The sequence below is a fragment of the Candida metapsilosis genome (genome assembly GCF_017655625.1).
Source record: "Candida metapsilosis strain BP57 chromosome Unknown scaffold3, whole genome shotgun sequence".
NCBI lineage: Eukaryota > Fungi > Ascomycota > Pichiomycetes > Serinales > Debaryomycetaceae > Lodderomyces > Lodderomyces metapsilosis.
This window is the reverse complement of record NW_027138161.1, coordinates 789,863-812,785: the sequence shown is the minus strand read 5'-3', so window position 1 is coordinate 812,785 and position 22,923 is coordinate 789,863. Positions and strand designations below refer to the sequence as shown.

The window sequence follows — 22,923 nt, the reverse complement described above, 5'->3', positions numbered from 1 at the left end:
AAAAAAAAAAAAAAAAATTACCTCTTCCTATAAAAGTATAGCTCTAGATTTACTTCTTGTTATCGGTACAGACATATATCCTATTCATTGTATAAGATATGTCTGATAACAACCCCACCAGCAGCAACGACACCAAACAGCAGTCTCCTGCAGTTGGAGCCACTGCTGTTCCTGATGCAAACGACGCAAGTAATGCAAATGTTTCAGCTACCAAAGCAGGAGCAGTGTCAGATTCAAATCAATCATCTGTTGATCTGAAAGCTGACAACCAGCAACAGCAACAGCAACAATATCAAGCAAATCAAAAATACCCACAGGGAAACTACAATTACAACTACTACCAAGGTCAGGGCCAAGGTGCATATCCTAATGACTACCAATATGGACAAAATCCAAATTATAATGGCAGCGCAAATTTTCACAACAAGGGCCAATACAACAATTCTAATAAACATCATTCAGGAAACAGACAGAACTTCAATCACAACGGTAATAACAATAGCGGTAAGTTCAATCATAATAACAACAACCAAAACAACCCCAATGCCCAAACTAATTCCCACAGAAAGCCATTCAACAATAGGTTGAATCAACAACAACAACAACAACAACAGCAGCAACAACAACAATATATGTCGTTACCGTATGGTGCTGTACCACAATACTACATGCCTCAATACTATTACCCCTTACAGTACATGCAACCAGGAACTCAACCATACGTGTCTCCATCAAGTAGCGCTTCAAGTGGATCAACTCCTCAATATGCTCATTCACAAATCAGAACTCCGCCTGTTCAAAAAGTGAAGTTGACAACAAAGGAAGGTAAACCAGTTGATTTGGAAGAGAAGAAGAAGAAAACAGCATCATCAACTCCAGTAGCATCACCTTATGTGAAACATGCATCCCCTGTCGCTGCCGTCCCTACTACAACTGATACCAATAGTGGAAAACTGGAATCAGCAACTCCAACAGCTACATCCAGGGAAGGAGGTTCTCCAGCACCTTCGTCCACACCAGCCGCACCAGCCGCACCAGCCGCAGCCACAACCGCTACGCCACCAACTGCATCAGCATCAGGATCAGCCCCTGCTCTTTCAGCAGCTGAAGAATTTAAAAGAAAGATTATGGAAAAGGCTGCTGCTGCCGCTGCCGCTAAAGAGAAGGAAAAGAAAGAGACTGAAGGAAGCGCTGAGAAAGAGGATTCTAAAGAGGTGCCAAAGACTGAGCAAGACAAGCCAGCTTCAACTGAAGAATCTTTGCCATCGAAAGCAAATACTCAGGAATTGGTCTCAGAAGAGAAGCCTGTTGAGTCAGTGACTAAGGAATCTGAAAAGGAGGTAGTCGCAACTGATTCTCTGGTGGAAACAAATGCACCTGTCAAGGAAACAACTCCCGCTGTTGCCTCTTCAGAGCCTACCGAAGCTACAAAGGAAGAAAAAGAACCTGCAACTGAGGAACTTATCCAAAAGGAGGAGCAGCAACAACCAGAAAGCCAAGAGAGTGAGAATGTCGAGGATGATGTACAAGAGTCAAAAGATGATGTTGACACAGAAGAAGCAGACGCAGATGCCGCAGAGTCAGAAGCACCTGATGCCGACATCCAAGATGAATCCGTTACAGCTGACAAAGAGACACCAGAAACCGTTGAACAAGAACTTAATATCACACAATTTATGAAAAAAATAGCAGAGGTTCCCGCATTTACAAACATTTTGGATATTAGCTACCCAGAAAATATTAATGGTGTTGATCCCTCAAAACAAATCCCAAGCAAAAAATACAGATACGATCCACAGTTCCTTATTCAATTTAGAGATGTTGTACAATATCCAATTGACACCGATTTCAAGACCCGTTATGGTTACTTGGAACTTGGTCCACAACAAGGACTCAGACGTTCGGGCTCCACTAGAGACTCTTCTTCTCGTAATCTTGGACAAGGTGGTAGGCAACCAAGTGGTATGGGACGTTTTGGAAGCCAGCATGACAAGCGTGGTGGTGGTCTTGGCAACAATAGTGCATATGATAGCAGACAAAACTCGAGAACAGGTTCAAAGAGAAGAGGTACATCCACTAGAGACAAGTCTACTAGGAAACCACTTCAGTCAAAGAGAGGTGGTAGAAACAATGAACGTGAACCAACCGAGGAGGAATTGGCCAAAGCAGCAAAACCAGCAGAAGAGGTTAAACCTTTGGAGAAGACTGCAAACAGATGGGTTCCAAAATCAAGAGTTAAAAAGACTGAGGTGCGTTATGCTGAAGATGGTAGTATCATATTAGAAACGGAAGATGTTGAAAGAAAGATCAAGTCATTATTGAACAAGTTGACATTGGAAATGTTCAACGAAATTACGGATGAAATGTTGGACATTACAAAACAATCGAAATGGGAAACTGATGCAGCAACTATCAAACAAACCATCTCTTTGACATTCCAAAAGGCTTGTGATGAACCTTATTGGTCAGAAATGTATGCCAAATGGTGTGCCAAGATGACCACCAACATTCTTCCTGAAATCACTGACGAAACTAGCACATTAAAAGACGGTTCACATCCATCAGGTGGTGCATTGGCCAGGAGGGTATTGTTGACTACATGTCAAGTTGAGTACGAAAAGGGATGGAGTGATAAATTACCAACCAACCCCGATGGTTCTCCACTTGAGCCAGAAATGATGAGTGATGAATACTACGCCATGGCAGCAGCAAAGAGAAGAGGGTTGGGTCTTGTTAAATTCATTGGACACTTGTACAATTTGAACATGTTGAATGATCAAGTTATCTACGTGTGTCTTAAGGATCAATGTAGTAATGTTACCGATCCATCCGAAGATAGTTTGGAGAACTTGGCACAATTGATTAAAACCGTTGGACCAAAATTGGATGCTAATGAACGTACAAAGACTATGCTCAAGATTGTATTTGACAACATTGCCATCATTTTGGCCAATGTCAAGTTGAGTTCGAGAATCAAGTTTATGTTGATGGACTTGCAAGATTTGAGAAAAGCAAGGTGGCAAAGTGGTAAACAAGATGCACAACCTACAACTATTGAGGCTATACATAGAGATGCTGAGATTAAGAAGTTGAAGGAGGAAAGAGAGAAAGGTAGGAGACCACAAAATCAAGGTAGAGGAGGAAGTCTGCATTATGGATCTAACAACTTGGGTGGCGGTGGAAGTTCGAGATCGAATTCAGGGTTTGGTTCGAATTCCGCATCAAACTCAAACTTTTTCAGAAAATCACCATCAGTGGGAAGATCATCATCTAATGTTAGTAGAAGTGCTAGTGAGCGTGCAGGTGCAACAACTGCTGCTGCTGCTGCTGCTTCTGGAAGTGACCTTCAAAGAGATTCATCAAGAAGGTCAGAGAATCAGCAAGTTAATAGATTTGCTGCATTGGGAGACGGTGACGATGACGATGCAGATGCAGATGATGCTGAGGAGGCGGCTCCAGAAGGTCAGACTATAGACACCGCAAATGAGAATTGAAGAGGTTGTATACGCATGTAAATCAATTTTTTATTGTACACTACTTTCTTTTGTTAAGCTATCGCCAAATTATTATACTGTGGACTGGCGTAGACGTACTCATTTTGATAATCACTCATTCGATCTTTTAAATAATTCAACAATTCTTCCACCTCCAGCACCAACACATTGATACTCAATGCATCCATTGTTGTTTGACTTATCAAACCGGGCAACGACACTAACAAGCGTAGTAGATGCTCTAATCCATAAACATGAACTTGGCTATGCTCTTGCGTTATGGTGTTGTTTTTTAACAAGTTTAAATATTGCAAGTTTTCATACTTGTACAACAATAGCAAACTTAAAGATTTATCGAAATAGACTTCTAAACCTTCTAATACTTCATTCAAGATTGGTACTTGATGAGCCCGGAGAGATTTGGATCTCCAGATCTTGTAGTCTTGAAGAATGTCAGCGACGCTATGTTCAGTAGGTAGATCCACCAATTTCTTATCCTTAGTGATATATTGCCAATCATTTACCAACAAGTACTTCAATTCAGGAGGAAAAACAAGGTCAACAGCAATAGCCTTTTTCGTAGCTTTGGATTGAGATGATGTACTATTTGACGAAGAACCATTGGATTTCGACTTTTTATTTTTACTAGCCGATTCCGATGCTCCAACCGATGACTCTCTCTTCACTCGTTTTCTCCTAGTCAATTGTTCCAACTCTTGTTTCTTAAACTTGTTTTCATCATTGATTTCTAATATCCTATCTATACCTACCCATTCATCCCACTTCAGATTCCATCCTTGATAATGCAAGTAGTAACATGTAACATTTTCCCATTTCTTTGCATTGAATTTGCGGTTTTGCTCTAACGATTCTTGATGTAGGTCTGAGTTTAATATAAATGAATCTTTAGCATTTTTCATTTTCAATATTTTGGCTTCGTATATGAGCGGGCCATGATATGCATATACCAACTGGTTTGGTTTCAAGTCAACCATCTTTGATAGTAGCGTAACAGTGTAGGCAATATAGCAAGCAGCACCAGCAATAGCACTAACCGCAATAGCACTGAAGTTTAGCAATAAACAAACTTACTTTTGTTGGTGTATATGTTTACAAATGTCTGGGTAAAAATTAATTTTCATTTCTTTCAGCTTACGCGCGAAAAACAAAAAAAAAAACAAATTTTTCTTTTTCTCTCTCTCTCTCTCGTTGAAAATGAGTAAAAGTAAAAAAAACTTTAGGAGCAATAATATATCACCCGTCTTCGAAAGCATTACACACACCGACACACAGAATCACATAGAGATAGAAAGAGAGAGAGTAATAGAGGCATTAAGTAAAAGTCAATCACTCCCTAACTCTGTATCCACACTTCATTGACAAAAAAAAGAAACCAGACAAATGCAATGTCCCAATCCTCAAGTATAGTTGGTGTGCATTATAAAGTGGGCAAAAAAATTGGCGAAGGATCCTTCGGAGTAATCTTTGAAGGAATCAATATTTTAAACAATCAACAAGTTGCAATCAAGTTTGAGCCGAGGAAATGTGAAGCTCCACAGTTGCGAGACGAATATAGATCTTATAGAATCTTGAACAAGACGATGGGTATTCCACAAGCATATTTCTTTGGACAAGAAGGTGTTCATTCGATATTGATTATAGACCTTCTTGGGCCGTCGTTGGAGGATCTTTTTGATTGGTGCAATCGCAAGTTCAGTTTAAAAACAACGATATTAGTGGCTAAGCAGATGATTCAAAGAGTGGAATCTATACATGAACATGATTTGATTTATCGTGATATTAAACCCGATAATTTTCTCATAGGAAGACCAGACACACCAGAGGCTAATCAAATATATGTGGTTGATTTTGGAATGGCCAAGCAGTATCGAGATCCAAAGACAAAAGTACACATACCATATCGGGAAAAGAAAGCGTTGAGTGGAACAGCAAGATACATGTCGATAAACACTCATTTGGGTAGGGAGCAGCTGAGGCGGGATGACTTGGAGAGTCTTGGCCATGTGTTTATGTATTTTTTGCGTGGGTCTTTGCCATGGCAAGGATTGAAAGCACCTACAAACAAACAAAAGTATGAGAAAATTGGCATGAAGAAACAAACTACTTCTGTCAATGAATTATGTTATGGTTTACCTATTCAGTTTGCTCAATACTTGACATATGTGAGAAACTTGAGCTTTGATGAAACTCCAGATTACAAGTACTTGGTAGGGTTAATGGATAAAGCAATGATTACACTAGGATTGGAAGATGATGGCCATTACGACTGGATGGACTTGAATAATGGGAAAGGGTGGGATGCCGCATTGAACAAGAAGGCCAATTTGCATGGGTATGGAAACCCACATCCGCCTAGAAAATCACATCTACAGCTACAACAACAACAACAACAGCAGCAGCAGCAGCAGCAGCATCAACAAAAGAATCACAATACAAATTCCCCATCTTACCAGCGGCTTCAGAGCTATGCCAATTATCCACTGAATCAACAACTACCACTTTTGGGAAAAAAGTCAAATGGCAAGAATGCTGTTGCGCAGAGAAGATATGGTTACCAATCTATTACTCAGGACTCAAAGGCTTCGATGTTGGTAAATGCTTACCAGCCTGGCCAAGACAGAGATTTGGAGTATGGTGGAGATCAGAATGGTATGATTCATAGAAATGACGAGGAAGATCTCCACTCAGATACTTCAAGTTTCAATAGGAAGAAGAGCCGGTCTTGTTTCTTCTGTTGTTATATATAGTATTATGGAGGTGGAGGTGGGAAGCAGAAGCCATGAAGGTCTAGTTTAATATCAGAGGGTAGTAGTAACTTAAACGAATTTAAGCATGAAGAGCACTTTTAATACAATGTTAGTCATGTAAAAGCAAACAATTTGTAAAATACAAAATCTATACCACTTCTTTACAATTTGGAAGCATCAACGAATTTGACACCCTGGTCGATCGAACCCTTCAAACCCTTCAATGCAACGTCAACCAATTTCTTCTCCTCATCGGTAACTCTAAGTGACTTGAATGGATCAATGAATGAGCTGATCTCTCCATTGCTCAAGTACACAGGAACCGAAAAGAAGTCAACACCTTGCAAATGGGCATTTGAGAACTCTTTTCCACCAGAAATACCTGGTAAATAAATGTAAGCGGAATCAGGAACAACCTCATTCTTTGGACGACCTGATAATGAGTTAATAACATATTCAGCAAACCTGTAACCGGCATATGCCATTGACAAAGTGGCGGAACCAGCACCATCCTTGGCCTTCACAACTTCATCACCACCAAATTGAACACGGTGAACAAAATCATCGTATTGAGATTTGCTACTAATTAAAGGAACCAGCTTATCGTAGCTGATCAAAGGAACAATAGTGTCACCTGAGTGGCCTCCAATAACGGAGATCTTTCCCTTTAAGGTGTTTGGATTAGTATTTGTTAATTCACCAAAAAAGGTTTCAGCTCTAACACTGTCCAAAGTAGTCACACCAAACAACTTTCTTGGATTGAATACACCCAATTTCTTCAAAACTTGTGCTGCAATGGGCACTGTTGAGTTGACTGGATTTGAAATAATCAAAATTGCAGCGTTTGGTGCAGTTTTTCCAATGTTGGCAACCAAGTCCCTAATAATAGATGCATTAATGTTGAATAAATCAGCTCTAGTCATTCCTGGTTTACGTGGAACACCGGCTGGGATAATAACAACATCGGTACCTTTTAAAGCTTCAACAATGGCAGTTTTGTCCTCTTTGTCCTTTGGTTGATACCCAGTAACTACTGCTGGTGTGTTGATATGAGATAAATCGGCAGCAACACCCTTGGCATTGACAATATCAAACAATGCCAATTCAGTAACGTTGGTGTTTAATTTCAACAACAATGATAATGGTTGACCAATACCTCCTGCGGCTCCTGCAACTGTAACTTTGACCATGATTTAATAGAGTAGAATGTGTTTGTAAGAAGTGAAATAATGAATGAAAAAGACAACGATGTCGATTGAACTTTCACTGCATATGAAAAAGGGCTTTTCTTGAAAGTAAGCATTCTTATGTAAGATATTATGTAACATAAGGGAGGGACGTGGGGTAGAAATTTCCGTCGTCACGTGATCACATCCTGATTTAGCCGAAATACCGACATTACATTTTTCAGAAATGTTCCTTTAATTGTGGCTAAGGAAGAGAGGTACATGACAGGCGTGTGCAATTTCTTGTCGATAGAGTAATTTTTGGCAGCTAAAGTCTGTATCAAGCAAGAATGCAATATTTTGCCTCCAATTTGTTGCAAAAAGTTAATGAAATGTTATTCAGCAAAAGCACTAGTTACGAAATATTTCTATGGATATACATGCTAGTCTCAGTACCCTAATTAGAGACTACCAAAGAACAAATAACATGCATTCAAAGAGGTCCTATCGAGGTCAACTTTGTAACAGTGTTGTGTTTCCTTCACGTAATCTTTGGTAAATGAACGAAAATTTTTATGAACAATTTTTTTTCTCTCTCTTCGAAGAAACTCAACTCCGATAGAAACTGTCATCGAAGAAACAACAATCAGTCAATCAATCCGTCGGTCATATTCAACTAACGTTTCTTTTTCTTAGGATTACATCAGTCTAATAGATTTATCCATGCTTAGAACCATCATATCTTTGCTAGTCACTTCCGTGATGCTAACAAGTGCTATTGATTGCTCCGTCAAGGAACTTCAACCATACAACCTTGAAAGTATTAAAGGAACACATTCATTTTCTACAATCAAAAACACGCCACCAACTAAAACTAACATTACCTGGAGCTTTGGTATCTGTGAGTCAATATCTAGCGATAAAAAGAGTGATTTGCAAAAATGTCCAGCAAATTCTGACGTATGTGGAATAACGTCCATCTTACGTGACAATGAAGAACCGGTCATTTCAGAAATCATTGGAATTAATTCAAATTTCCAAAAGCAGTATGAACCATTGGGTGATAATGGTGATGGTGGAATCAAGATCACATATTCCGGAGCCAATTGGGGTGACTATGTCGTTGATGCTGAGATAAGCTTTGTCTGTGACCAATCAATAAAGGAAACTCATAAGTTTGTATTAGATAGCTGGAACGGAGATGTTTTGAAAGTTTCTATGAGATCTAAAGCCGCATGCATTACTAGCGATAGTGATAAGAAAAAGAATAATGATAAGAATTCTGATAAGAAGAAGGATAATGGTGAATCATGGGGTTGGTTCACTTGGATATTTATCTTTTTGGTGTTGTTCTTGAGTATTTATATTATTGGTGGTGCTTGGTTTCAATACAACAAGGGTAATGCCATTGATTTCCAAAGCGCACTTAAAGAGGTTCTTGAAAACTTTTTCACATTGTTGCAAGGCTTGCCTGGTTTTATTAGAGAGATCCTTGAGAAGTTTGTTGGTAGAGGCAACAACAGGGGCGATTATAGTGCTGTATAAATGGAATATATAATCTTTTGAAGTTAGATCGACGCAGTAGGGTACCACTTGTCTCTAATCTCTACAAGAGCAAATGCTGCAAAGGTGTCCACTTGACATATAGACTCATTACTGTTGGAATCTGAGCTTTCAAAGAAATTTCGCTACTACATTAATGTTCGAGGGGATCATAGGTCAAATGGATCGGCCGCATAAAGCTTCAAACCATCCCGCGACTGGGACGAAATCGGAAGTAAAAGTTACATGGAGAAGCTTCTACAAATACCCTCGGCTCAAAATGTGAATTTTGTGTATTTTGTCCCGCGTGTTTACTCCACATTTTCTTTTACGATTACAATTATGTGCAGGTCGAATCAGGAGTCAAAAGAAATCGTCTGATGAATAACCATTTACAAAGCACAGGTGACGTGATGGACTACCTAAAGTAGACAAAATACAATAACCTCACATGACAATAGTGAAACTAGTATTGTTCAACTGTAAAATTTGTTTATTTAGCATGTGATTTATTTAAGCACTTGATTCACCTGAAGCGCGACAAGAAGACAACCAATTGAAGCATTGAAAATTTTAGTAGCCCGCCCAACCTCTCCTGTTTAAGGTTAATAATAAAAGCTTGCATAATCGCCAAGCTAAGCTTACAGTGAGCCAGAATAGGCAATTGTTTACTTTCTGTCGTGGTTTTCAAATTTCAATCGCGCATAAGGGAATCAAAAGTATAGACATGCAAATAACCTATGAATAATAACAGAAAAAATTATAACAACAACAAAAAAAAAAAATTGTTTTGAACAACCCGTTTTCTTTTTCTAAAAATTTGATCTCTTGCACCACCGTTTGAACGAGTCCTTGTATTCTAAACTTTAACTACTACACGTTCATCATTGAATCAATATGTCTGGCGATACAGAGGAAATTGCACATGCAATTGCAGGTGCAGGAGGTGGAGCTTTGTCCATGATCGTTACCTACCCATTGGTCACTTTATCAACTTTAGCCCAGACAAAAGCTAAAAAGAAGGAAGAGAAACAGTCTGAGGCTCAAGCTGATGCAGAACAAAAACGTTTGTCTAAGTTGACTACACAACAAAGGCTTGCCCATAATTTCCATAACAACAGCACTGTGTTGGCAGCCAAGGAGATCATTAAGGAAAAGGGAGTGTTGGGATTATACTCTGGTCTTGGAAGTGCTATTTATGGAATTACCTTGACGAATTTTATTTATTATTACTTTTATGAGTTCACCTCCAATATCTTTTTGAAAGCAAACAAGGCCAACAAGAAAAAGGCAGGATTATCCACCATCCAATCCATTATAACAGGTGCTATTGCTGGAGCTATCACATCTGTTGGAACCAACCCAATTTGGGTTGCAAATACCAGAATTATGACAGAAAAAAAGCAAAAAGGAGAGGGTAATGTTTCAAACTCAACCTTAAAGACAATTTTGGAAATTATTGAAAAGGATGGAGTTGGAACCTTGTTTGCTGGTGTTTTCCCAGCCTTAGTTTTGGTCTTGAATCCTATTATCCAATATACCATTTTTGAACAAATCAAGAATGTCATTATTGCCGGTGGAGGTCAACAATCATTCACCGCCATCAAAGCTTTCTTTATTGGAGCATTTGGTAAATTGGTGGCCACAACATTGACATATCCATACATTACTTTGAAATCGAGATTGCACATTAGAAAGAAGGTGTTAAAAGAGGAAGGAAAAGATGCCGAGAAAGTTGCAAACTTGTCCATGTATCAAGAGATTAAGAAGATTATCCACGAAGAAGGATTTGAAGGGTTGTACGGAGGCTTGATTGTCAAATTGGTTCAAAGTATTTCTACTGCTGCCTTCCTTTTCTACTTTAAGGAGGAATTGATGGTTGGAAGTGTCAGATTGGTTCAAATTCTTAAGTTGTTGAGCTTAAAGAAAGGGAAGGCTGTCAAGGCATAAGCTGCCTAAGTGAATGACCTGAAAAGTTGTACATACAAAGGATCAACAATTGAACTGCTGTCATTTTCCTTAGAAATCTTTTTACATTAAATAGGTATACTACAATCCAGTTACAGTCTCTCTTCTCTCTGTTGTTCTTGTAATTTCCCCTTGCATCGTATCTGCAGGGCACTGTAAACATAGCAAAATAGAACAGGACAAAAAAAAAAGCACACCACTAGTTTTTTCAGGGGTCTACACAATTGTAATACTTAGACCAACAGCAATGAGCATCATTAGCTTTGGATTGATTCCCGATGCTCGCCATCCAAAGAAGATTATAAATGTGATCAACAACAACAATCGAATTGCCTTAGCAATTAAAGCTGAATTCGAAAGGCTCAATTCGTATACCAAGTCATATTTAGCAACCCAGTTTGAGCAGGAACAGCAGCAACAATTACAACAAAAATCGCTGAACCACTCTCAAAATGAGCAATTACAAGGAATTTTAAAAGATTTGTATATGCTAGTTGACTGTGAAAATTTCAAGCTTGATCATGTCGCCAACATAAACTTGAAGAAATTGCAGACATTCACCGATAGACTTCAAGGCATTAAAGCTAAGACCCCAGGGGACCAAACGATTCACAGCTTGATTGAGCAATACATTAGTCTCATACTTGGCCTCCATTTGTCCAATTCATTGATATTCAAGACCCTTGTCTTGAAGAATCAGCAAGTGTATTGGGAGACCACGTACAACTCGGTCCTTAATAAACTAGTCTACTTTGTCCAAACCCTACCAAGAAATTTGCTCTACTTTGGCTTCGATATGGCTGAAAGAACCAACAGAGTTCATGCACAATACTTTCACCAAACACATGCAATTGATTTGGAACATCGTCATTGGACATATCAATATCGTCTGAAATTTCATTTTTATTTGGCCGCATTGGGAAGATCCATCTTGCAAGCTGTGGATTTACTCTTTGTTCAAGCCAACCCGGTGGTGACATTGATACAAAAGTCTAATACGTCTACCTGGTCATCAATAAAGTGGTATGTGTCGTCAATTGTAAAGTCTCCCGTTACTATCGTTAATAACGAAATAAAATCAAAGTTGAAAACGATAAAGCAGGAGATTCAAGTGAACACGCAAAAGATTGAATTGTTTGTCAAAGCCGATGCCAATAACCTTTTACCCACGTTGATGCAAGTTTTGGAGATTGATGGAAACGATATATCTAGTAGAGGAGTTGACGGTGTCATAACTTTTATCAATAAGGATTATGATTCAACCTCTTCTCCATCATTCATTACCCGTTATTGGATCCCTATTTTGCTTATAGTGTTTTATGCACCATCCCAGTCGAGAAATATTTACGACAATCGTTATGAAATACTCCATTGGGTTAAATACAACGGGATCGAACCTGTTAAAGGGTTCTTTGTCAACTGGGTGATCAAGCCCATCAATGAAATGCTCAATATTTTACGAAGCGATGATGAAATCACATTGACATCAAGAGACTCTTTGAAATCAGACGTAAACTCTTTAGAGTCAATGGTGTACGAATTTGCTCAGGATAATGGTATTGAAACAACACCAGATTTAGTCAAACAGGACATCAAAAACGGTGACATGAAGTTGGTAATGTCAAGATATGAAAATGAAATTAGACGTCCTATCAAATACATTATTTCGGGTTCATTATTAAGATTGATTTTAATCCAAGTCCAAAAGAGTAAAGTTGATGGAGCAGTTGCATTGAGTGGTATAGACAAGTTGTTAAAGAGCCAGCAATTGGTGTTTGGAATTGTTTCAATGAGTCCATCGTTGATAATCTTGTACCAAGCCTATAAATATCTTACTCTGGCTAAGCCATTGCTTGTTAATGGAAAACAGTTGAGTATAGTTTGCCTCAAATGCTTGAGCAATGTTGAAAGTTTGTTAATCTCACTACTGAGGAAGAAGGGAAAGGCTCTGACTGATGATCCTGACACCCACGAAGGTGAGTTATTGATTGAAATAATCAATTTGATATTGTGTTCAGAGCCCCTTGTCCCAAAGGAACTACACGAAGATTGGATTGAGGATTTAAACGAGTTGAATAACAGTGACTTTGACATTGAAACGAGATTAAAGTTGGTGCAGCGAGTTTGGAATGTGTACGGAAGTTACTTCAAGTAGACTACCAATGGACTTGTGGAGGATGAAGTTGCCTGTTAAGAAGCTGAGGATACTTTGGAGATCTTTTTAAAGACTATAAATAGAGCTGTCTCAAAACATGCTATAATGAACATAAACTACGCAACCGAGGAGTGCCTCTCTGTAGATCGCATCTTACACCTGTATATATATCTCTCTCTCAACTTGAGATGTAATTCGATACCAATTTCATCAACGCCAACCTTGCATCTAGTGGATTAAACTTGACGTGAGACAAATCCAACGATATCTCCTCCTCAAAACAAAATTTGTTGACAAGATAACAAGTAATCATAACCACAAATACCCCACAATCGTCGAAATTGCGTTGCTGGTCACAATTCAACAGCACTATCTTTATTTTTCCTCGAACCAAATTTGAACAACTCTCAAGCTTTTTACATAAATTTTGCAACTGTTCATCTCCTTTAACATCATCATCAAGCTTCATCGAATCATAAACGTAAAGTTTCTCATCAAGAAGCGAAAGTATTCCCAAAACCCAATGGTCTCCATTGTTTGCAGTTTCCAAGTCCAATTCTTCCAAAGGTTCATCAATCATGTTAATGGGTAGGAAAATGAACTTCAGCTTCTTTAAATCATCCATAGGTAAAAGATTTTCAATATCTGAAGCTGGGAAATGTTGTACTAATTGGACCACGCTAGGGAAAAGTAATTGAACTTGGTTTGTAAACGCTCGGCATTGTCCCAGCTCAATGAAGGTCTCTTTTACAAGCTCGTATATTAATGAGATGTTATTGTCATTGAACCATTCTCCTGGGAGAATATGTTCCAAATCGGATTTATAAACTGAGACGGAATGACATTGAGCAACTTTAAAGTCTGATGGGCCGGATTTGGATCCTGATGATCCTTTTGTAGTTAACTGTTTATAGAGTTGCTGAAGCTCTTGTTTAGCAAGGTACGGCTTGAATGTAGCTTCAATGGCAGTATTGCTGGAATCTAATTCCACTTGTCTCTGTAATTGTTTCCGTCGCTGAACATTGATCTTTTTAGCTTGACGTAACTCACGTTTTTCCAGCTTGCTTAATTTCTTATTTGGTGTTGGCTCTTCAATGACTGGTGCATGATCATCGGTATTTGTGTTTTCGACAAATTTATCCCATGGTAACAGGTCGATCCCATTGGTTGTGATGGTTTCATTGGAATGAGTGGCCTCAGGATCTATACAGAATCCCTTGTGTTCTCGCCAAACAAATGACGTCATTGTATAACACTTTGTTGTTGAATAGATTTTACCCTCTTTTCATTGTCGAAAATTTTGTTTTCTGGTGTGGAAAAGGGCCGGACCAAACTTTGGAAATGTGTACAAGACTTCGCAGCTCAGCTTTGGGTAAAAATTGATATGGATGCTCACCAGATGAGCTTAGATAGAGTAGCTGATTCCAGAACACATTTAATCACTTGGGTGCCTCTAGCAATACTGCATTATACCTTGATGTGGTTGCAAATCTGAACAAAAATCGACTGGAAAAAAATCATCACTGAAAAATTATCTTCACTTTACAACCGATAACGAGACCAGCAACACGGTATCCATCGGAAAGAATTATTTGTCAATAGAAATTACTCAATTTAGACTAACTTAGACCTATATCTTCCTTTCAATGCTCGGAAACCAAAGAATGAGGTTACTATCACAGTCCATATTTCGTCGAAGTATATCACTCAACACGAGGCCTAAAACTGCCATAAAATTGGGTCAACCAACTTATGAAACAAGACCCCACCTTATTCCTAAACCTGGTAATCTCACACCAGGGATCTCGGCACTCGAGTATTTTCAAAGAAGGTTGAAATTAGCGTCCAATCTACCAGACAACTCTTTGGCTATTATAATTGGAAATTCCACAAAATTTAGCTCTGGAAGTGTGTTTTATGATTTTCAACAGGATAATGATTTTTATTATTTAACAGGTTGGTTGGAGCCTGACTCTATTATGGTTTTGGAGAAAAAGGGAAACAGGGGAGATGATGATGTTGTACTACATATGTTGGTTCCACCAAAGAATGAACAGAGAGAGTTATGGGAAGGTGCCAAGACTGGATTAGATGGTGCATATGAGTTCTTCAATGCTGATTGTGTTGAAGATATTAGTAAGGCATCCACTTATATAAAGTCACTTATAAAATCGAACAACACAATCTTTTATGATAACAAGTATGATATCAAGCTGAAAAGTACATCTGCATTTAGCCATTTTTTCAATTTTGGTGGTGACAAATTGGAAGGCTTGAATGATATTGTGTTGAATTCCGGAAAACCAATCAACCCATTGAGTCAAAGAGTTGCTGCTTTGAGGAAGGTAAAATCTCCTGCCGAGATTGAAGTTATGCATGCTGCAGGTCAAATATCAAGTCGAGCAATAAATAAAGCTATAGGCCAAGTTGGATCAACAGACCCAATTTCAACAGAAAAAACATTGGCCAAGTATTTAGAATACCAATTCGTTAGGGGTGGCTGTGATAAGCAAGCGTATATTCCTGTTGTTGCTAGCGGTTCAAACGCCTTGACTATACACTACACCAGAAATGATGATTTGCTATACAAAGATGAATTAGTTTTTGTTGATGCTGGGGGGAAACTCGGTGGCTACTGTGCTGACATTTCAAGAACTTGGCCAAACTCAACCAAAGGATTCAGTGAGCCACAGAAAGAACTCTACGAAGCGGTATTGAACACCAATAAGAAGTGCATTGAATTGTGTAATGAGAGTTTGAGCTATAGTTTACATGATATTCATGAGTATTCCGTGACCTCATTGAGAAAGGAGTTGCTGAATATTACTGGATTTCTGAACTTGAGTAATACGGATGTGTCGAAGTATCTTTATCCGCATTATATTGGTCATCATCTAGGCTTGGACTTACATGATGTCCCTTCAGTTTCTCGATTTGAAAAGTTGGTTGCTGGAAATGTCATCACCATAGAACCAGGCTTGTATATACCAGAAGATGACAGATGGCCCAAACATTTCCAAGGCATTGGAGTCAGAGTTGAAGATGATGTGGTTGTGGGTGAGTGCAATGATGAGATCATTAACCTTACCAGTGGATGTGTCAAGGAAGTTGCTGACATTGAGTCTCTTATCAATGGAGGTGTAACTACTCCAGGCATAAACGATGAGTTAATAGTATTGGATATTTAATGCATCTTTTGTATAGAATGACTATTTACAATAGAAAAGTAGAGTAACTTCTAACGACCCAAGTTCAATAAAAGCGAGTTCTTGGCACCTTCAGCACTACCTTCACCACCATCACCGTTACTAGGCAAGTAAGTAATGTTAGGAGAACCTGCCAATGTACTAGCAATATCTTTTGAAGCTTCTAATCTTCTAATCATCAACAAACCATCACCTGCCTTGGCCAAAGCTTTGGAGACAACATCTGCAGATTCAGCTTCTCCCTCAGCTCTAATAATACTAGCCTTCTTTTCTTGCTGTGCTTTTTCAACAAGGTACTTAGATCTTTCAGCATCTTGTTGAGCAATTTGTTTTTGTTCAACAGCTTTAGTGAATTCACGTCCAAAAGTCATGTGAGTGATTGAAACATCTTCCAATTCAATGTTAAATTCATCTGCTCTTCTTGACAATTCTTGTCTAATTCTTGCAGAAACAACTTCTCTTTGAGTGATTAATTCAGCGGCATCGAATTGAGCCACAATGGCTTTCAATATTTCATTTCCAATTGCTGGTAAGACTCTCTCATCATAATCCAAACCCAAAGTTTGGTAAATTATGGGTAATCTTGGCAAGTCTGGTCTTGTCAAGACACGCAATGTGATTGAAACATTTTGTAAATCCTTTGATCCAGTTGTAGTTGTGATGACTTTTGGCTTGATTCTAACATCAAAAAGTACCGCCTTTTGTAACCAGGGTACAAGGAAATGTGTACCTTCTCCAATTACTTTTTGTTGCACACCTTGTAAACGATCAAAAATGACAGCACGTTTGCCCCCTGGTACATCATACATAGATGATTGTGCCAATGCAAATGCAATACCGGCTGGTAAAGCAATTTTTGAAACCACTTCAGCAATTCTTTGTGACATTTTTGGTGGTTAGGATCTGTGGAGATATATTTGATTGATTGCCTTTTGCTCTCTCTCTCCCTCTCTCTCTCTCTCTTTCTTTTGCTCTGTATATTGGCCATGGGATTTTTTTCTGGATCCAATATGAGTCCAAAAGTACACGACCTTTGAGGGTTATTTTGCAACATGTCAACACCTAGTAAAGAGAGCCATGATGGAGCTGATTGTCCAGTTATAGATGGTGAGCGGACCAGGTAGTTCCTTCTACTGATGGTAATCTCAAAATGCAGAGAAAAGAAAGGTACAGTTGTACCATTGTACTGTACTTCGTCTTTACTCGTTAACAGTATTGAATATGACTTACCAAATGTCGAACTCTATCCTTAAGCAGAAGTGAAAGATATAAAGTATACCCCTTTCACTTATATCAGTCCTACTGAACTGTGCAAGTGCAAAATTGCGTACAGTGAAGTGAAAAAGTATCATGAAATCAAAGTAGAGTATAGCCAGCCATAGACGCAAAGTAATACATCCAAACATACATACAAACACACAATACCATTAGTGTAACATCAAAAGAGAAATTAAAATTTTTTTTTCTTTTTTTTTGTCGTGTCATTTTACATTTCTTCCTTTCGGCATTTTTTAAAAATTTGCCTTTTTCCTTTTATCGAATAATCCATCAATCAATCAAAGATCAAACTGTTTATAAATAGAAACTATGTCTGCCTCATTAGATAAATCATTAGACGACATCATTTCATCATCAAAAAAGTCTTTCAAATCAAGAAGACCAGGTGCTAAAATTGGAGGTGCCAGAGGTAATCAAAACAAGGTTGGAAAAAAGTTGGTTGGAAACAAGACCAAAAAGGTTGCCACTTTTAAAAGACCAAATGGTCCCAAACCTTCTACTGGTGCTGCTGCTGCTGCTGCTGTTCCAGCATTTGATTTGTCTTATGCTACCAAAGTCAATGTAACTGGTTTACCAAAGGACTTGAAGCAAGACAACGTTAGGGTATGTTTAATATAATCGAATAATTTGCAAAAGGGAAAGATTAAGAGAGAAATTTAGTCTTTTACAAGGAGATGCTGGGGTTGAGGAGAGACGACTCTCTGTTTTATGGGAAGTGAAAGGCTGTGTGTCCTTTCACTTTTACTGTGTATGGAGGGAATTCGTGATGCTGCATGTGCATTAATTTTTCTTTACTGTATATCGAGGGAGTTCATGATGCTACTGTTGCATTTGACTTAAAGGATCCAGTGGATATGAAAGTTTGTTTATCGTGTTCTGTTTGCGAAACATTGACTTTAAGCCTGTCGGATGTTCATGACGTGCAAGCTAAGTGACATGAGGGAATAGCACAATTGTGAATACGAGAGCGTAAGTCGAGAGCTTTTCTTGCAAATCTACGGCCTTGAATGATCGTCAACTTGTTCTTGCATAGAAAAGGTATTGACTTGTGCTATTTTTGTTACCTATCAACGCCTTTCCACCTTGGATAAAGACAAGTGGGGTCTGGATATCGGGTCGTCAGTGTCTCAGTATCCCGCTTGATAGTGTACGTTTGTCATATTCAAACGGAACGTTGATCCAAGCAAGGTGGTTTCGACTGGTGCAAAAAAACCGCAAACGCAGCTCACGTCACATAGCGTCACTTCTCATCTGAAAAGGATACACAGTCTAGAATGCCCACATATGACCCCACATCAGTACGTCCATCGGAATCTCACTCCATTGATAACAGTATCATCAATCCGTCTGCCTTATTTTATTCCCCCTTTCTTTCCCTTTGAAGTATATATTATTCACTTTTTCTACTTTTGGCTTAACGACTAACAATTTTAGGAATTCTTTCAATCACAAGTTGGTGGTGTTCAAACCGTGGCTTTAAGTTACAATGAAAAGGGCCAATTCAAAGGTATTGCCACTGTCATTTTCAAATCCAACAAGAATGCCTCTTTGGCTGTTGAAAAGTACCACGGTGCTTCCATCGATGGTGGTAAAGGTAAATTGTCTTTAGAATTGATTATTGATACCACCAAGAAACCACTTGCTGCTAGAATTGCTGCCAGACCTGTGCAAAAAGCTCAAGCAGCTAAGGCTATTGAGAACAAGAAGAAGTTGTTGGTCAAGAAGGCCAAGAAGCCAGCTAAGAAGCCTCAACAAAAGAAGAAGACTGTTGAGGAGTTGGACCAAGAAATGAAGGACTACTTTGAGAACTAAGTGTCGTTCCTTTGGATCCACAAATTGCAAAAATTTTTCTTTCCTGTCGCTTTGTTTGTGTGTACATGTAATAAATTATCAACTGTTGCTATACTCGGCATTGATTCGGATGTATCATTCTGCCCACTGAAGCCATAACGAATTGTATTTGGTGCTGCAAAAGCAATCCTCCTCGTTGTCACTGGTGCTAGTTTTCTCTACAAAATGAGTCCTCTCCATTTATGCAGCTTCAATATGAGAAGATGAAGAGGAAAAGGAAAGCGCTGATCAGAGATGGAATCAGAGATAGACTAGGATCAAAGACGTCAAATTATAAATGTGTGAAACAAATATAAAAAAATTGCAAAAGCAAATGGAGAAATTGAAGATAAAGTGGCCCACCAACCACAACACCTTTCTCTCAGTAATTTGACGTCAAATAAGCGGTCACCAGTCGCTTATAATCCATTTTCGAAAACAAAACAATCACACGTAAACAAATGATAAAGAAAAAAGTGTTTAGCAAACAGTTTTAATAGTCCAGTCAGTGTAAACCAAGAAGCGTTCCAAAGTAAGTAGTCCAATAGTCCATAAAGTGTCTAACCAAAGCTTAAACCAACGTATCAAGATATATCTGTTTGAGACAATATGAGCACCAAAGATTGTAAACTAAATAACCAATCACGAGTTATTTCTTTGCTGTAACAACCTCATTCCTCTTCCATCGACTTTCCATAGTGAGTTAAACCAAAGGGGCAGTTTTCAACATCTCATCATTAAAACGCATCGCTGAGCCATTCCTTGTTTGGACTTCATAGACCCACATTTGATGGTGGGTCCCCTCGAAGTAAATGAATTTAAAAGTATTTTAAATTCTCCACGAATGAACACTCTGCGCCAAATTTCTCCTTTGTTATTGCCCTCATTGTATTAATTCCTCTTCTCATATTCCATTTTTTGCTCATTTTCAGTCTCAGTTTCATCTCTCTAATGAGATCTCTTGAAAAATTCCGCCATTGTCAAATATCCAATAGCTTTGTTGGTTGAATTTTTACAGATCATGTGTCAGTGTCAGTGACACTAGGTGTTGTTGCTCCAGTGTCTTTATTTTTTGACTTTATCCAATTGAAAAACCTTTTAAACAAATTCCATTTCCTGACAGGTTTGTCTGGACCAGGTCTAACAGCAGCAGTAGCAGCAGTACCACCAGAATGAAGATTACCATCTTCGGGTTCAGTCGGAGTCGATGGTCTTGGGTCAGTATAGGGATTCCATCCCACACATGGCTTCGAAGCCATATTAGAATCCAGTCCAACTGCTTCATGTTCAGTCGGATTCGGTCCTGCACCACTTGGTCTTGGATCAGTATAGGTATTCCATCCCACACATGGCTTCACTTCCGTAGTAGGGTCCAGGCCAGCCGGTTCATGTTCAGTTGGATTCAAGTGTGCACCATTTGGATTCAAGTCTGTGTCATTTCCTGAATTTCCAGCAGTAGCAGCAGTAGCAGCAGTAGCAGCAGTAGTAGTAGTAACATCATTGGCAGGGACAGTTTCTTCAGCAGGCTTAGATGATTTCAACTTCTTGGCTGCTTTTCTCTTTCTCTTCTTTTCCCTCTTTTTCTCCTTTCTCCTCTCCTTTTGCCTTAACTTTTCAGAATCTTCGGCACTAGCCTGCTCTAAACACGTCAAACCAGGGGGGTTCTTGCCAAATCTAAACCATTTTTGCATAGTGGCTTTAAATTGCCATTTCTTCAGCTTCACCACCAAATTGGATTGCAGGGGCAAGACAACAGGGACAGTTGGAACAATAGGAGCAACAGGGGAAACAGGAGCAGTGGTTGATTCAGGATACAATTTTTTTCTGAATAAAATTTTCCACTTTGCAACACCAACTTTCTTTTGTTCAGCAGCAGCAACAGCTTGTTGACCAGAGCCATTCTTTTGAACTCCAGGGCTAACAACAGATGGTTCAACTGCGGGATTAATAACAGATGGTTCAACTTCAGAATTAACAACAGGTGTGTCAACGTCAGGATTAACAACAGGTGTGTCAACGTCAGGATTAACAACAGATGTGTCAACGTCAGGATTAACAACAGATGGTTCAACAGATGGTTCAACAGATGGTTCAACAGATGGTTCAACAGATGGTTCAACAGATGGTTCAACAGATGGTTCAACAGATGGTTCAACAGATGGTTCAACAGATGGTTCAACAGATGGTTCAACAGATGGTTCAACAGATGGTTCAACAGATGGTTCAACAGATGGTTCAACAGATGGTTCAACAGATGGTTCAACAGATGGATTAATAACAGGATTGGTAATTTCAGGGATTGGTGTTGACACTGTCTTTTCAATTGGAGAAACTGCAGCTAAATCATTTGGATGGCGGTAAGGATTGTAACTTCCTTTTGCTTCCCTTCTTAATCCTTTGGCTGCATAGAACAGATCCAGTCCAACTGATTTGGTGGAACCAGCTTTTTCATTTTGAATTGATGAGGTGAATGATCTCAATTCAATATTGTTTGATGTAGGGTCAATAGGTGTACGATAATCAGTGATGGTGAAGGCACTGACATATCCAGTTGAATAAACATTTGGGGTAGTAACATCATTATTTGTGGCTAAATTACGCAATCTCTTAGCTCTTTCTGAATTTGCGAGTCTTTTTCTCCTAATCTCTTTTCTGGGATCAAATGGCTCAGACATTGCTGTCGGTTGTGGTAATTTAAGTGACATGTCACTGGGGAAAGGAGAATAAAAGAGAAGAAGAGAAGAGAAGAAGAAGAAGAAGAAGGAAATAGTCAAATTAAATAGGATTATTGGTTTGGATTTTTTTTTTTTGGTTAATTTAGAATATCAAAAAAACAGAAGTAAACAGAGGAGCGTAAAGTACAAAGATTGCCCCTCTTTTTTGGCAGCCAGAGAAAACGTATGAACTAGTGAGATTGTACTTGTAGTGATTATCTAGTTTAGTTGGTGTAGTATAGTTGGTAGTACTCTGATATCTAATGTACATATAGAAAAATACTTCATCAAATACGAAAGTCTACTCATACATAATAGGACAAGAAAGGTACTACTTAATTAGACTTAACATATGGAATACTTTTTTGGCACTGAATCATCTCTTATGTTAATGTTGTCTGACACTTTTTATTTGTTATGTTTGTTATGTTGTCTGTCTATGTATGCATTTGTTTTTTTTTTTTGCAACCAAGTAGTTAAGAGAAAGCGGGGAAAAAAAGATTGCAATTAGAGTCTAGATTTACATCTACATCTATACTGATTAATTATTCCAGTTCAAGTATATCAAACTTAAAAGTACTCTCTGTGATTCTGACAGCTTATTTGAAATGGAACTATAAGCCTAATAACAAAAAAAAACATTAAGATGCTTCATTGATAGCTACATCTAGTATAAGAAGTAGTTTGGAAAAGTCTCTTTCGAAAAAGATCATATTGTGTAAGATCTTCAGATGCAGTGTACATAAAAATCAACTACTGAAACATACCAAAGAAGCACTCAGTAATGAGTTGATAGAGTATA

General features: G+C 38.6%; 12 protein-coding genes across 12 annotated transcripts; 7 read left to right on the top strand and 5 right to left on the bottom strand. All coding sequences in view use genetic code 12, as the record gives it.

The window, feature by feature from the left end:
• Nucleotides 1–98: 98 nt before the first annotated feature.
• Nucleotides 99–3,494, top strand: TIF4631 (translation initiation factor eIF4G; the record flags this gene model as incomplete). The annotated part of the gene is made up of 1 exon (XM_067692088.1): nucleotides 99–3,494. The coding sequence occupies one exon, from the start codon at nucleotides 99–101 to the stop codon at nucleotides 3,492–3,494; it is 3,396 nt and encodes a 1,131-aa protein (XP_067548502.1).
• Nucleotides 3,495–3,547: 53 nt separating this feature from the next.
• Nucleotides 3,548–4,489, bottom strand: EAF3 (Eaf3p; the record flags this gene model as incomplete). Its single annotated transcript, XM_067692087.1, has 1 exon — nucleotides 3,548–4,489. One exon carries the CDS (start codon nucleotides 4,487–4,489, stop codon nucleotides 3,548–3,550), a length of 942 nt encoding a protein of 313 aa, XP_067548501.1.
• A 411-nt stretch (nucleotides 4,490–4,900) lies between these two features.
• On the top strand, nucleotides 4,901–6,262 carry I9W82_003151 (casein kinase; the record flags this gene model as incomplete). The annotated part of the gene is made up of 1 exon (XM_067692086.1): nucleotides 4,901–6,262. One exon carries the CDS (start codon nucleotides 4,901–4,903, stop codon nucleotides 6,260–6,262), a length of 1,362 nt encoding a protein of 453 aa, XP_067548500.1.
• A 161-nt stretch (nucleotides 6,263–6,423) lies between these two features.
• Nucleotides 6,424–7,452, bottom strand: MDH1-3 (malate dehydrogenase; the record flags this gene model as incomplete). The annotated part of the gene is made up of 1 exon (XM_067692085.1): nucleotides 6,424–7,452. One exon carries the CDS (start codon nucleotides 7,450–7,452, stop codon nucleotides 6,424–6,426), a length of 1,029 nt encoding a protein of 342 aa, XP_067548499.1.
• Nucleotides 7,453–8,151: 699 nt separating this feature from the next.
• I9W82_003149 (uncharacterized protein) lies at nucleotides 8,152–8,973 on the top strand (the record flags this gene model as incomplete). Its single annotated transcript, XM_067692083.1, has 1 exon — nucleotides 8,152–8,973. The coding sequence occupies one exon, from the start codon at nucleotides 8,152–8,154 to the stop codon at nucleotides 8,971–8,973; it is 822 nt and encodes a 273-aa protein (XP_067548498.1).
• An 894-nt stretch (nucleotides 8,974–9,867) lies between these two features.
• On the top strand, nucleotides 9,868–10,920 carry I9W82_003148 (uncharacterized protein; the record flags this gene model as incomplete). Its single annotated transcript, XM_067692082.1, has 1 exon — nucleotides 9,868–10,920. The coding sequence occupies one exon, from the start codon at nucleotides 9,868–9,870 to the stop codon at nucleotides 10,918–10,920; it is 1,053 nt and encodes a 350-aa protein (XP_067548497.1).
• Nucleotides 10,921–11,185: 265 nt separating this feature from the next.
• I9W82_003147 (uncharacterized protein) lies at nucleotides 11,186–13,093 on the top strand (the record flags this gene model as incomplete). The annotated part of the gene is made up of 1 exon (XM_067692081.1): nucleotides 11,186–13,093. The coding sequence occupies one exon, from the start codon at nucleotides 11,186–11,188 to the stop codon at nucleotides 13,091–13,093; it is 1,908 nt and encodes a 635-aa protein (XP_067548496.1).
• Nucleotides 13,094–13,271: 178 nt separating this feature from the next.
• Nucleotides 13,272–14,339, bottom strand: ULP1 (Ulp1p; the record flags this gene model as incomplete). Its single annotated transcript, XM_067692080.1, has 1 exon — nucleotides 13,272–14,339. The coding sequence occupies one exon, from the start codon at nucleotides 14,337–14,339 to the stop codon at nucleotides 13,272–13,274; it is 1,068 nt and encodes a 355-aa protein (XP_067548495.1).
• A 418-nt stretch (nucleotides 14,340–14,757) lies between these two features.
• Nucleotides 14,758–16,281, top strand: I9W82_003145 (aminopeptidase; the record flags this gene model as incomplete). Its single annotated transcript, XM_067692079.1, has 1 exon — nucleotides 14,758–16,281. The coding sequence occupies one exon, from the start codon at nucleotides 14,758–14,760 to the stop codon at nucleotides 16,279–16,281; it is 1,524 nt and encodes a 507-aa protein (XP_067548494.1).
• A 50-nt stretch (nucleotides 16,282–16,331) lies between these two features.
• On the bottom strand, nucleotides 16,332–17,186 carry I9W82_003144 (prohibitin subunit; the record flags this gene model as incomplete). The annotated part of the gene is made up of 1 exon (XM_067692078.1): nucleotides 16,332–17,186. One exon carries the CDS (start codon nucleotides 17,184–17,186, stop codon nucleotides 16,332–16,334), a length of 855 nt encoding a protein of 284 aa, XP_067548493.1.
• Nucleotides 17,187–17,886: 700 nt separating this feature from the next.
• Nucleotides 17,887–19,389, top strand: I9W82_003143 (RNA-binding protein; the record flags this gene model as incomplete). The annotated part of the gene is made up of 2 exons (XM_067692077.1): nucleotides 17,887–18,180; nucleotides 19,012–19,389. 2 exons carry the CDS (start codon nucleotides 17,887–17,889, stop codon nucleotides 19,387–19,389), a joined length of 672 nt encoding a protein of 223 aa, XP_067548492.1.
• Nucleotides 19,390–20,426: 1,037 nt separating this feature from the next.
• On the bottom strand, nucleotides 20,427–22,112 carry I9W82_003142 (uncharacterized protein; the record flags this gene model as incomplete). The annotated part of the gene is made up of 1 exon (XM_067692076.1): nucleotides 20,427–22,112. One exon carries the CDS (start codon nucleotides 22,110–22,112, stop codon nucleotides 20,427–20,429), a length of 1,686 nt encoding a protein of 561 aa, XP_067548491.1.
• Nucleotides 22,113–22,923: the final 811 nt, after the last annotated feature.